This window comes from Phoenix dactylifera, chromosome 2 (assembly GCF_009389715.1).
Source record: "Phoenix dactylifera cultivar Barhee BC4 chromosome 2, palm_55x_up_171113_PBpolish2nd_filt_p, whole genome shotgun sequence".
Taxonomy (NCBI): domain Eukaryota; kingdom Viridiplantae; phylum Streptophyta; class Magnoliopsida; order Arecales; family Arecaceae; genus Phoenix; species Phoenix dactylifera.
Window position 1 is genome coordinate 2,467,571 of NC_052393.1, and position 14,128 is coordinate 2,481,698.

General features: G+C 38.4%; 2 protein-coding genes across 2 annotated transcripts; both read right to left on the bottom strand.

Annotated features, from left to right (window-relative positions):
* Window positions 1-5,480: 5,480 nt before the first annotated feature.
* On the bottom strand, window positions 5,481-7,372 carry LOC103697416 (two-component response regulator-like PRR1). The gene is made up of 3 exons (XM_026801237.2): window positions 7,052-7,372; window positions 6,808-6,933; window positions 5,481-5,871 (listed from the first exon to the last, which is right to left on the bottom strand). The coding sequence occupies exons 1-3, from the start codon at window positions 7,334-7,336 to the stop codon at window positions 5,767-5,769; spliced, it is 516 nt and encodes a 171-aa protein (XP_026657038.2). The 5' UTR covers window positions 7,337-7,372; the 3' UTR covers window positions 5,481-5,766.
* A 1,400-nt stretch (window positions 7,373-8,772) lies between these two features.
* LOC120105053 lies at window positions 8,773-12,400 on the bottom strand. Its single transcript, XM_039117103.1, has 2 exons — window positions 12,161-12,400; window positions 8,773-9,540 (listed from the first exon to the last, which is right to left on the bottom strand). Exons 1-2 carry the CDS (start codon window positions 12,203-12,205, stop codon window positions 8,788-8,790), a joined length of 798 nt encoding a protein of 265 aa, XP_038973031.1. The 5' UTR covers window positions 12,206-12,400; the 3' UTR covers window positions 8,773-8,787.
* Window positions 12,401-14,128: the final 1,728 nt, after the last annotated feature.

The following is a 14,128-nucleotide window of genomic DNA, read 5'->3' on the forward strand; positions in this document are numbered from 1 at the left end:
AAGCGAAACCTTTTGGCCGCAGCATTATTCGTCCTCGAATGGGCACAGTAGAGGTATTGGAGGCTACGTAAAGATAACTAGGCAGCCACATCCTCTATTTTCTTATCTTTTCTTTTTTTCTTTGTTGATATGCTCCCCCACTATCGATCTGGGGCCACCTGAAAGGAAGCTATGTGTAAGGTGGTATTTTAGTTGAATATTTATTTGCAGCATGGAACTTCTTCTTGACATTGGGAGATCCTATTATTGTGGTTCAAATTTGGCCCGAGAGTGACCACGCCGGAGGAATTGGAGTGGAAGAAGGAGAGCCACCTTCCGCGCGATGGTGTACCTGCACAAAGCTTTACTGGTGGTTCCGGTGAGGGTTCTTCGACGCTCGAGTTAGGGTGGATCTTAGTCGGTCCCCCCGGTTCCTGTAGTGTTAAATGATGGGGCTATATATAGCCCTCTGAGAGATGTCCAGATGGCGGAGGTATGGCCCATTCTTAGCATGGAAGGAAATAGGGTTCAGACAGATGGCGCACAGCTAGAACTTGTTCGAGGCATACGGCGAAGACCGTTCTTGTGAACGATAAGGCATCGATAGGTATGACGAGGTATAGCTGAAGCAGCATGGCGTTGTTCTTGACTGTCGTTGGCCAGCAAGCAAAGCATGGCACGGTGAGCAGGATGACCCATGTTGCCCCCCATCACCTATATTACATGGAAAGTTGACACGATTGTCCCCCAGCAATCTTCTATAACTTCTATTAATTGTAATTTTCTTAGCAGATTTCAATTATTATGCAAGGGCTAATGCTTTGCTTTCCTCTCAAAACAAAAACATGAATATATGGGATAGCATATCAACTATTTTTCTTATATTTTTCTTTCCTAGATTGTTCATTTTGTTTATCTTTCTTCAAGGATTCATTAAAACTATTCCAGAACAATTATAATTTAGATTTATTTTTATGTTAAAATTATTGAATTAAAATATTTCATGCAAACAAGATAATTTTTTCTTGTTTGTTAACTTATTTTTCATAATTAAAATTCTTGTTCAAAGATATCATTTGTCATAGTATATCTTCTACATTTATGTTCTTTCTTAAGCAGCAAGTATATATATTTTATTTCTAATGGTATTTGTGATCTATATAACTCAATACAACTAAACCATGATCCCAAACTAGTTGGTCAGTTATATAAACCGTTTTTTCTTTATTCTACACAGTTTAGAGCTATGCTTTTTAGGAGATATTGGGATAATGAGTCTTTTCTTATTATTTTATTTTATATGATTTTTACTTTACATCTACCCTTCTTTCTTTCTATATGTATTAAATCACTTTTTAGTATTAGTACATACCTCGTCCTACATAATACATATCTAAATTATTTAACTGTCCTTCTCTAAATTTGTCCTCTATTGATATTAAACCTATTTTTTTTAACAAATAACTTTATTTTTTATTATATATTTTCTTGCAGCATCATGCTTCTATATCTATATTCTCATTTTGGCCGGGCCATATACTCATTTTACTATATAGTTGTTTTATAATTTTTTTTAACTTAATAGGTATCTTATGAATATATAATATGCTGGTTGTACTTTTTTTTATTTCATCCGACTTATCTTCATTTTATGGACAACATTATTTTCTATCTTTTTTAATAAATAATCAAAATTTAAATATCAAAATGGTCTCTATTAAAAATTTTCATGATGCTCAATATTTATTTTATATTTATATTTATTTTTAATTTTACTAAAACTATGTATAGCAATTTTTTATGTGAATTGAAATTTTTCCATGTTTCAAGTTATTTAAGCCAAAAAAAAAACTTTCAAGCCTCCCTCGCTAAACATTAAAATGATTGTTACCCTTTTTGCAGCTCATCACTCCGGTGAGATTCTCTGGACAAGCCATGTATATGTTCTTCCACCTTTGGGGGACGTTTGGCATGGGGTGATCATCTTAAGATCAAGGGTGATGTAGGTGGAAGTGATGAGATCACCGCATTTGGTTGCACCACGGTGATCCTACGTGGCAGTGATTTTAAATCACCTCCACTTCTCAAATCATCCCCCAACTCGGTGATGGGATACCCGTCCTTGAGGTCGGGAATCCAAGATCACTTTAGGACAGTGATCCTGGGTTGAAAGTTAAAGACAAAAATACCCCTTAAGTTAGTAGGAAAATTGATATATCAATATACCATCAATATTATTTTTATATATATATATATATTATGGTGATATTATATATTATATTAATGATATATATTATATTATATTATATTACTAATCATATTATTAATGATAATTTTAAATTCTAGTAGAAATATATTATTATTTTTTATATTTATATAATGAAAATATTTAATATATTACTATATTACTTCTATTTACCTTATTTTTTAAATCAAAATAATTATTAGTATTAAAAAAATATGTTATAAGTATAAATAAAAATATTAATTCTATAATAGAAAATAACATAATTTTATAAGATTAATAATTTATAATAGTAATAAATATATTTTTATAGAATATATTAATAATTAATATATTGATAAATATATTAATATTTTATTATAAATATATTTTATATGATTAATAAATATATGATAAGGGCTACTAAAAGTAGAATATGTAACAAAATTATGGAGTTATTATAGGAATTAGTATATATTGACTTACATTTTTAATTCATGAGAATTAGTAGAATATGTGACAAAATTATGGAGTTATTATAGGAATTAGTATATTGACTTACAATTTTTAATTCATGAGAATTAAAAATACATAAAAAAAATCATATAAGATATATCAAAGATATTTGTGGTATTATGTGGTCAGTGATATTGGATCCCCATACCATACCAAACAAATTACTCATGGATATTCAAAAATTTTTAATCACTGAACCATGGCCTATCAAACACATTCATCTTAGATCACCGGGGATCAAATCATCCCAGCATTCGGATCACCGGGATCTTAGATCACTGTGGTGATCCTGTTGGAGTTACCAAACGCCCCCTTGGGGTATATTTTCTGTCTTGACTCTTGTGGCAGTGCTTGTCTGAGATTAGTATAAGCCACTAATATATAAAATAATAATAATAATAATAAATCAAAATAAGTTAAAAATAAAAAAAAAAGCCACGTCTCCAAGGTTGGGATTTGGAGTTGGATTTGGGTTTGGGTGAGGTTTTCTCCTCTTCATGCGATCCCGATTAATCAAGCCCCTCTCCACCGCCATCAAGGGCACCAAGGACCTCCAGGATCTCCACTCGCCTTCCCCTAAAGCGATCGTTTCGCCTCCAAGGCCTTGATCAAGGGCTGCAAGGCTTCGAAGCGCTTCATTCCGGTGGGAGTTAACCCCGGAATCCCTTCCCCTGCTGCCAAGACGATCAGAGCCTATTTAGGCGCCGTGAATTTGATCGGCGACGCGACCGCATCGCTTTCTCCGATGGATTTCTAGGGCTGGCGCTTCTGAAGGGTGGCTACAAAAGTTTTCCAAGAATTTCTTGAACGTTCTCGAAGGGTTTGTCGGCTTGCAACTGAATTCGGCTCTCAAAAAGGGCATCTATGCCTTGGATTTGCTCGTCAGGAATGTGTTTGTTGTGAGAGAGCTCAACCAATGGATTGTGATCGGATGGCCAGGAAGGAGGCGGCACGAGTATGGCGTTGCGAGGAGCATCGATATGAGGTGAGGGAATAGTTTGTGCTATAAAAGAACAAAATTTGCTAGTGAATGTAGATATGTGAGAGCTTTCTTGGAGAGAGTTTTGCTAAATTAGAGGGAGCTGTGATTTTTGGAATGCCTTCAGAGTTGTCCTTTTGAATTGCTACGCTTGTCTATTCCTATACATGAGGTGATTCCAATGAATTTACTGAATTACTGTAAAAATTCCTAGTTGTTTGCAAGCATCGAAGCACAGAACTTATAGGTATCTGTTATCTGTTTAGTTTCTCAATTGATTGGTGTACGTAATAAGGAAATTGACACTGTCAACGTTCTTGTTTGGATGCTTTGGTTATCCATTACCTATCATGAGTCACGCAACATCTTTAACTATGTTATTGGGCTCAATAGAGAATGAAATTCATTTGTATTGCAGAATTTATCTTCATCATATCCACTAAAAAGTATCCCTGTCTTACAGGGAACCCTAACCAAATGCTTAGAAATTGACATGCAATCTTCTTCTCAAGATCTGATATGTTTCGTATCCAAAATTTCTTTAATAGTGACAAGCTTTGTCTATGCTATTTGCTAAATGATATCCAACCTTCTTGCTTTGGCACAATGTCATATATGTAATCAAGGATAATGATACAAACTGAAGTTTGTGGACATACTGGTGTTTCATAATTCTGCCTTAATTGTCACAAGGTCAAATATTCTTCCCATAACCACAGTAGTGCATTTAACTTTTATTTCCCAACCTTGTTTTTTCATAAACAACAGATTGGTTGTGAAACACTTGCTGAATTTGCCAGCATATATATTGCTGAAATTTCAGAATCTTCCATCACTCATGATTACGTGATACATAATAAAGGATTTGGTTCTCTAGCTTTCTTGTCCTGTTGATGGTACTACTCGCACTGTCAGTCATGTCCATGAGCATACAGGCAATAAGACGATGCTTTGGTAGCACCCAAGCTGACCCTTGATCTGAGGTGTATAACAGGACATTTGTTTAGAAGAAGGGGAGTAACTTGAGCAGAACAACTGCGTGAGTTTATGAAACATTCCAAAAAGCAAAACTTATTTGTATTTTATGAAAAATAGTGCAAATCATAGGTGTCATTGCTTTCTGCATAAGAGCAACCAAAGAGGTCAACTTTATTGCTTACAATAAATTCATTTGTGAAGGTAACTTTCAAGACTTGTTGTCTCCATGAATCGTCCAAATATCTTTCACAAAATGGGGGAGCAGTCATGGCTGGTATTAAGCAGATGATGCAAGTGCAACCAGTATCTGCTGGTATTTTCATTGATGAAATATATTACTATGCTATTCCCTTTCATAAATGTTGTGCTATCAAAACAAATCTGAGTCTAGAACTGGTTCTTCACCAAATCAATTTTCTTTTCAATGTTTCAAGTAGCACTCTTTCTATAATTTAATTGAATTAGGGACCCTTGGCTTGCATGATCATGGTGATTCATGCTTTACTACGTACAGTTTTTTTCCTTGACCATTTTTTTTGTCCAAAAGTGCATTTAGAAGACCGAACAAACTGTCTGCAAGTGGCTTTAACGACACTTTCTGGAACTTAGTAGCAACTTAAATTTTATTAAAACAAATGCAGATTGGATGTGCCTTGTCATTTTCACGGTATTTGAACTGCTCGCTTGTACTCGATATTATCGGCCTCTTAGACCTCATGTATTATCACATACAGAAATCATCGCATGTATATGATAGTTTAATATCAATGCTAACATTTCATAAACAGGACCTCTCTCTCTATGATTTTGGCCATTCGTTTTGACTGTTGTTTAGGACTCAAAGATTCCTGCTTTATTTAGTGTGAAGTATGTATTATGGGTCTTTCACGTTGAAACGAGATAACAATAAAATGGCAAGAAAATCTCTTGCTATTTCTGCAATCATGGAAATTGTGATGTACAACACTACTGAAGACAACGATTGCCTCCATGCCTTTCTGTTTATTTGAAAGGGATAATGATTACGCCCACTGGTGAATGGCCAGACGTAGCAATAATACCAACTCCGGCATCTGTTTGGTCATATGACTCATATCCAGGACTCCAGAGTGTAGTTGTATTTAAAGGAATTCACGCCACTGATGTGAGCAAGTATATCCGAGGAGTCAAGTATATCTTCTTCCTTCACCTTTACCTGCAAATTGCGGTAGCAATAATGTTATTAAAAACAGGATATGCTTAATTCGAGGTAAAATAAAGCTGTCTTCTTTCTTATTGAAGTTAACCAAGATACTGAGACCTGTTGCACTAAAGCTTGTAGCTTTTGTTGAGATCTGACTGGTAGCTCACTTGTGTTTGGTAGTAAGACTATTAAATTGAGTTGATCAAAAGAAGTAGGAAAGTCTATTACTTCTACTAGTTTATTGTCGAGCTTAAAACTTAAATCTTGGAAATTTGGCCTATAGAAGCTTTTACAGAATTGTTTTTTAATATTTTTGGGCTCAATGGATTTATATTCTAGGGGCCTTCGAACTTCATGTTAATGTTAGTTTCATTTTAGATATATTGAATTGCTATCAATCAAATGAGGGAGGGCAGACCATTTCTTGCAACCGTATTCTAATACTGGTAAGGACTGAATGCAAGACAGAGTTCAGAAAATGGATCAGTTTCATCTTGGAAATCTGGCCTACAGATGCTTTCACAGAATGTTTTTTTTTTAATATTTTTATGCTCCGGAGAGTTATGTTTTAGAGGCCTCCGAAGTTTCATACTAAAATTAGTTGTCATTTTTTAAATAGTTTGAACTGTTAACAATCAAATGAGCAAGGGCAGACCATTTCTGGCAACCATGTTCTCGTACTGATGAGGATTGATCGCAAGACAGGATTCTTCAGAAAATAGATCAGTTCATCTTCATACATATCATATGAAGCAATTTTTGAATAATCCAAGGCTATGATAGTTAATGTTGTTCATAATCATAATTTCTTTTTTATGCTTGCTAGATTTTTTTTTTTTTCAATTTAAATGTTGCCCTTTAGGGTTAGTTTCTACACTGCAAAGAACCTGAGTATTTCTGGATAATCAGCATGATGCATTGCAGAAATGAGATTATTATAAAGCTTACTTCCTCCTCTTCATCGAACTCATGGTGATTGGAGGTGTGTCTTGCTGCCTCTCTGAACTCATCATTCTTTGCAAATCGCCCTCGGATACGAGGTCGGCTATCTGCTAGAGTTTTCCTACAAGCATACTGCATTTTCCCCCCCATTAATTTGGACTGCTAGTAAGGAGTACTGTGCAAGAATAAAAATATCAAAATTAAAAGATCATTTTCTTAGAGGGTCCATGGGGTGTAAGTCTTTAACTACCTTGATCTTTTTGCTGAAGTTTCTTTCATTCCTCTTCTTCAGGTATCTGTGGATCTTCTCCTTCCTCTCTTCCATGGAGAGGCGACCGACTTTGAAGGTGGACTCTTCTAATGCTGAGATGTCTGATGCTGGCAACTTTGTCGGGCTTCCGCTGCACCCATCCATGAGATGCTGGTTTCCTCCAATCACCTTACGAGAGGAACAAAATGGATGGTAAGAGTCACTGCACCATGACATAGATTTCAACTGCTGGTTGTGGAATGGTTGATAAAGCCTGCCAACCATTCCAAAGAGATCCTGGCCTCTTGAGAGGTTTATTTCTTCATGCTGATGATGTTTTTATGCTTGCGAGGTTTATTGATCATATTTAGACAACAATGGGACTGCAGACTTCTCCTTTCTTAAATTGGATTTAGTGATTTTTTATGCATCAAGAGTCATATTTATGCTTGCTTCTACAGCCTATATATATACATATATCATGCACCATCAATATGGAAGGATGCTGTATTGTTAGTTCACATGAGTCAAAAGATTGTTCACCATATATATTTTTACAATCGAAATTAATAAGAAGTATGTTGCTCAACTATATTGTAAAGATCAATTAGAGAAACTCGGCAGTTTGTGACTGATGGGTGAACAATTCCAAATGTCTACTAGCACTTCCTCACCGAAGGAACTCTTGTGTTTTACGTAGTGGTGGCGTTAAGGAGGGTCGAAATTATTCCCTCTAGTCCAAGACATGGGACAATATGGGTGAGCTGTTGATTAGTAGGTGGATCTAGTATTGAACCAGATGCTTCCTGGCTGGCTTCTTAGTGGGCTCGGTCAACCCAAAATCAGAACATAAGACTTTGGTCTGATTTGCTCCTGATAAGATTGGATCTTAATGGGACCACATTCCTTGCTAATTAGCCTAAAAGTTGTTCCAAAATATTGCAATATAACTTCTAGAATTCGGGCAAGACCTGACTAAGCAGACCTGATAAGTTGATTGGAGTGAATGGGTCCCATATATGGGTCCATATCTTGGACCAGTATGGAGCTAACCCTTCTGTACGCTAGTAAATACAGTCATCATGTAAAAAAATTGTGAACAGGGAGACTTGGCATGTCAAAATCTATGCATTAAGTACTTAACCAAATACTTGTTCTTATTTCTGCACAGAACGCATAGCTGGTGCAAAACTTTAGGCTTCCTTTGTCATCTGTATGTGACTCCAACTATCAATAACGCTATCAAATGAGATGACCTGAGCAGATCTAGTTGACCCTTTTATTTAGATCAGGCATGGCATATTTGAACAAAATGACCATGCATAACTGTTGGTCAAGCTAAACTCAAGTATAAATGTTCGAACTTGGCTCATGGGCCACCATGATTCAGCTAATTCTTAAGCTGAAGCTATTTAGCTCAGTGGCCTAGTTGACAAGGTCACCATGATTCAAGTTTGTCCCATCTGCCACTCGAGCCTTCAAAAAGGGTTCAAGGTTAACCCTATTTTAACATAACAAACACGAACGAGCTAAGGCCAAGTTGTTTGTAAATAACTTAGTTAATCTTTTCCTTTATAAAAAGTATCATAGGCAATGATTTACATGAAATCTTTCTCAGATACTCCTAACTTACTAACCTTACTGAATTATGGTGGAAGGCAGGATTTCATCTCATTTCACTTGATCCAAATTGTATAAGGTGGCAGCTTGAATAGCTTGGTTAATTGACAAATTCGCTACTTATTATTCGTAAGTAATAGTAAGTTAAGAAAAGAAAGAAAATGGCAGTATTCTTTCTGAATCAGTACCTGCTGCATGTCGCCGGAGCTGTAGACCCGCTGCATGGAATTCGGCCCGTAGATCCCGACATTTCCGGGGCCCTCCGCCATCGGCTGGTACCCCACCACCTCCGGCGCCGACCCCACCATCATCATTCCCGCGCTAAAGAACCCCGGCTGCCTTTCTCCTCCCATCCCCGTATGGTGGTACAACGCCCCGATCCCGCCCCCTTCCAGAAACGCGCAAGACGGCGACTGCACCGCCGACTCCAACCCCACGAACGTCGCCGCCTGCTGCTGCTGTATCTGGATCGGCACCATGGACTCCGGCGAGTAGGCTGGGTATCCGCCACCCGGGATCGGATCCGTTAACCCGATCGGGTCGAAGGGGTCCACCACCTGCTGGTGGTCCCCGCCGGCGTACTGCGGCGGGGCTGGGAACATCGAGGAGAGGTCGGACGAGGACGGATAATTGACGGCGTGGAGGACGTCGGGATCGGGGTCGGGAGGCTGCGGGTCGTCGAGGAAGGCGGAAAGCTCGGCAGCGTCGATGGAGGGGAAAGGGGAGAAGGCGGTGGGGCCGGCGGAGGAGGAGGAGGAGGCAGGGACGTCGTCGGAGGAGTAGAGGAGGGGTTGGCTGTCGGGAGGGAAGAGGTCGTCGTCGTCGCAGAACTCCAGGATCCGGTCCTCGATAGGACTCGAGATGCCCTCCTGCACGCACTCACAATTTTTCAAAACCAAAACGCACCCAATTTTATACACACATATACACGCAAAGAGGAGAATAGGACTTGCAATTATAAAGTGCGCACACTATTCAAAACAGGCAGCAAGCTTATAAAAATCTAAACCCGAAAGTGACGAGTCTTTCATATGAGGTGGCGAGGAGTTCGGTGTTAGAGTCTGATTTTGAGTGCAATTGTAGAACACTGCTTTTTTCTTAAAAAAAAAATATGGCACATGTGACCGGTCTGTAGGGTTGGCGCGTGGTGTCCAACGTCGTCTGGATAAGACCGACGGATGGACGGAAGGAGGTGACAGCGACGCTGCTGTCTTCGCTTAGTTGACATTCGACCCAAAAGTCAATGCTTAATTGGGCTGACCTCGTTGGCCACCAGAGAGGAGAGTCAAAAGTGTTTCATAAAGTTGTATTGTATTTCATATCTTCTCCATGATTTCCAAAGTGCATTGCATTTTATAGTTGACCTATGAGGACCCGTACGGGCGTGTGTTTAGTCCCACATCGGTTATTCGCTGGGTAGTTCTTGGGTATTTATATAGGATCAAGGAACCCAAACAATATCTTCCGGCTAGCCATTTTGGGTGAGGTCCTGGATTGTTACAAATGATATCAGAGCGGACCCGGCTCATAACCTATGTGGACTAGGGGACACTACAGCACGGATCCATTGGGGCTGACTATGGGCCAATCATGATATTGTAATTAGATTTGAATAGATTTGAACCCTTAGCCTGACGAGGACGTCGGGACTTGAACGGAGGGAGTATGTGAGGATCCGTGCGGGCGTGTGTTTAGTCTCACATCGGTTATTTGCTGGGTAGATTGTGGGTATTTATACAGGATCAAGGAACCCAAACAATACCTTCCGGCTAGCCATTTTGGATGAGGTCCTGGGTTGTTACAACACCGAGCTATGTATCTCTATGCCATCAAACGTATCAAACATATGTATATATATGCATAGGCAGACACACAAATACATATCTTTATGTATGTAAACATCAATGTTTTAATGTAATGCTTGCACGTATTTATATGCATAAAAAGGAATTGGATGTGCATTGTTTATTACTTGGAATCCTACTATTGAACGTCTTCAAGTTATTCTCTTGTTCGATTGATTGTTTGTGGACCTTCACTAACTGACCTTACAATGTTCTTCAAAGATGCCTCTGTTACATCAATAAGTATAAGCTAGGTGCTATGCAGGCGAGACTCAATATTCCTAGTCATGGCAACTAAAAGTGAAATATGTGCATCCATCATCTCGTTGTGCATGCTACCATCAACATAAGTGGCAAACTCTTGTCAATAAACTATTCTGAGCTGACTCAACAATCCACACATAGGAAACGAATTTAGGCTAAATCGAGTTTGGGTTTGGGTTCGGATTCCCAAATTGCTGTCCCGAAATAAGCATAAATTCAAAATCAATCATAAATTTTCAGCATAAGCTAAATTAACCCAGCCTGTTGATTGACCTACCTCATAAATTAAAGAGATGTAATATAAGTAAATTGGAATGAAAGATAAGGGGGAGAAAAAGGTAGGAATCTCTGAAAATAGGTAAAAGAAAAGCTCAAAGCATCGCAGTCAATAAGTAAATTGGTCTTGGATGGGAGAGGAAATCCAAACAGAGCACCTATACTTTGGCACTTGAACCAAAGCCAAAGTGCATCGATTCTCCACACCAGTGTGCTGTTTTAGTCTTGTCCGAATGATATGGCTTTGGATCGCTTTACCGTACGGGGAGGAGCTTCGATTGCTCATCATGTGAAGAGGGAGGTTCGGAAGAATGCTAGCTTAAGCTTATACTATTATTAAGTATTGAAGTTTTTGACTACCACACTGTCATGTGACACCTACTGGTGTGACAAGTACGTTCACATAGAACCGTGAAACATTGTAGAAAAAGCGAAACGCACGAAGAGATATAGAAGAGAGAAGAAATATTGGCAGGCCATTTGTGGAATAATAAGAAGTAAGAAGGTGGTAATTGTACGTGTTGTTTGAGATACAAACATGCAGGAAATGGAGATTGGAAGTTCTAGAGATAGTGTTGAAATAGAATTTGCAAACTTGACTTCAGATAGAAACATGTAATTCTATATTTGTTCGGACAAAAGAAACGCCAAGAGCTGAACATACAAAATGATCTTAAACTTGGGGAAAATCTGTAGTTCTTTTCTGAAACTCCAAAAAATGCTTCCATATTTCCATCAAACTAGCTTTTTAATCTTTAATTTTTTTTTAAAAAAAAATGTAGCTTCTTTGTTTGCTTAACTTTAACGAATGGATTGAACTTTTCCTCCAAATCACTACTATTTTGAAAGATAGAACCAGCAGTTTCAACCAAAATTCCGAGGAAAATAATGAAGATACTATTGAACAATATGCAGCAAAAAGAAAGAAAAAAAGGAATCTGAATTAGAACAGTCCACCTTTTGTATTAATTAGTAGTATATAATAATATAATCGTTTAATAAGGATACGATTATCTGCAAATCATAATATGCAAACCTTTAAAGAACTTCCATTAAACCAAAAAAAAGAAAGATAAATGAGGAGCAGTGGGGATGAGAGAATTACAATGGAGAACTGCACCGGCTGGCTATGGATCAGGTCCTGCGACATCTCTCCTTGACGAAGCTCTCCTAATCTTCCAAAAAAACAAGCAATGGTAGAAACAGAAGCCCTCACTCACTGCAAAAGCTCTTATTCTCGTCTCCTTCCCTTTCCTTCTCCTATTCCTAACCTAAAACATCGACGTTCCAAACAAAAGAAGAAGAAGAAGAAGAAGAAGAAAAAGTGGAACAGGATTTCCTAAGCCAACCCAGAGACCCCCTTCCAATATATAGGATGAGGTGTGGAGAGAGAGAGAGCTGGAAGAGCCCGAGGATAGAGAAGTGGGACGCGGGTGGGGTTACTATATATGGCGAGGAAGACTGTCCATAGGAGGACGGGGAGAACAAGTAACGGCCGTTTTTTCGTACGGCTAGTCGCCGTCAGCGGTTGGGGCCCGAGGTTGACGGGGGGCCGCGAGGGCCCAGCCCGCGGGTCCAACGGCGGCCGGGAAGCGTTTGCCACGTAGGACGGAGCAAACGTGGCAGTGATGAGCTGGCACTACAAATGCGGGCGGGATCTGGGTTATTTCCGGTTGCTCCGGTTTACTATACGCGACTAGGGTTTGTAACGGTATCATGCTGCTGCCGGACCCCATAACTCGCATTCAATTAACTTAACTATATATCCATGGACGGATTAATCTCATCTCCCATGTCGCTGACAAGTGTCTAATGGTGTCCGGGAGATTTGTTCTTACTTTTTCTCTCCTAGATATAAAAGGGTATTTGGGCCATTGACAGTGCTAACTGTATAAAATTTGATGACTAAGACATATGATAGATTTTTATTGGCTATGCAGTTTGCCAAAGTGTACTATATGCACTTAGTAATTTATAGAAGATCTACTAAAGCTACAGGGATAATTAGTTGCAGATCATGAATGAATTGTGTTATGAGGTTATTGCCTTGGTCATCTCTAGTTTGCTGCCACCTGGGTGGTTGAAGCATATGTAGGGTTGGGCTACCGGATTTAGGGACATGAGGCTTTAGGTTTTTGTTGAACATGGGAAGTTAATTTGAAGCTTCGGTAACTTATTTGTTGATGGAAGTATTTTGCATATCATTTGCATGGTTGACACTTTGAATAATAGGTAGCTTAGTTGTATCTAACCTAAAGAGAATAATTCAGGAGAATTTCTAGGCTTGAAGTGGACCATCTTGATCACTACAAGTTGCGTTGGATAGAGTTCAGGAGCGAAATCAGCCATATTGGAAAGCCGAGTTACAGACTTAATTTTCATAGATCATAACTTGGACATACGATATCCGATTGAGATAATTTTTTTTTTTTTTAACCGAGTAGTTTTTCGAGATCAAGCTCAAATCTCATCGTTTCGAGCCTGAAACGGATCAATCAAACCGAAAGTTATCTTTTTAGATAAGATTAGAATTAGAAAGAAGAATTTGATCTAAATTATATAAGAAAAGGTATGCAAAATTACTATTGACAAAATTACCTTCTAGGTATAATAGTTGTCTGTTTGATTTCGTGATTGATGGACCATCTTTGGTTTAACTGTACCAAAATCAAGTCCAGATGGCATGTTCAGAATTTTTATTCATAAAAAGTATAATTATTTAGTATATATCCAGTTTTGTAGCTTGGTTTGGTTTTGTTTGGTTTCCTGTTTGGTGGTTATACTAGACTACTAACATCATACCCATCTTAGTTATCTTTAGAATAGACTTTCCGGTAAGGCATATTTCCTTATATAGCAATAAATCTAACTGGCTTTGAGCCAGGATTAACACAGCCAACCAAAAAGGATTACTTTTAACACACCATTGTGATTTGTGAATCGGAAAAGATTAGGTTCTGATCGTCTAAAATAGTGCATTGCCGTCACAATTTGTACCCTCTACAACCTCATTTTAGGAAATTATTCGATCTGCAGGGCTGTCATTGATGGAGCTCTACTGAGTAACTTCTAG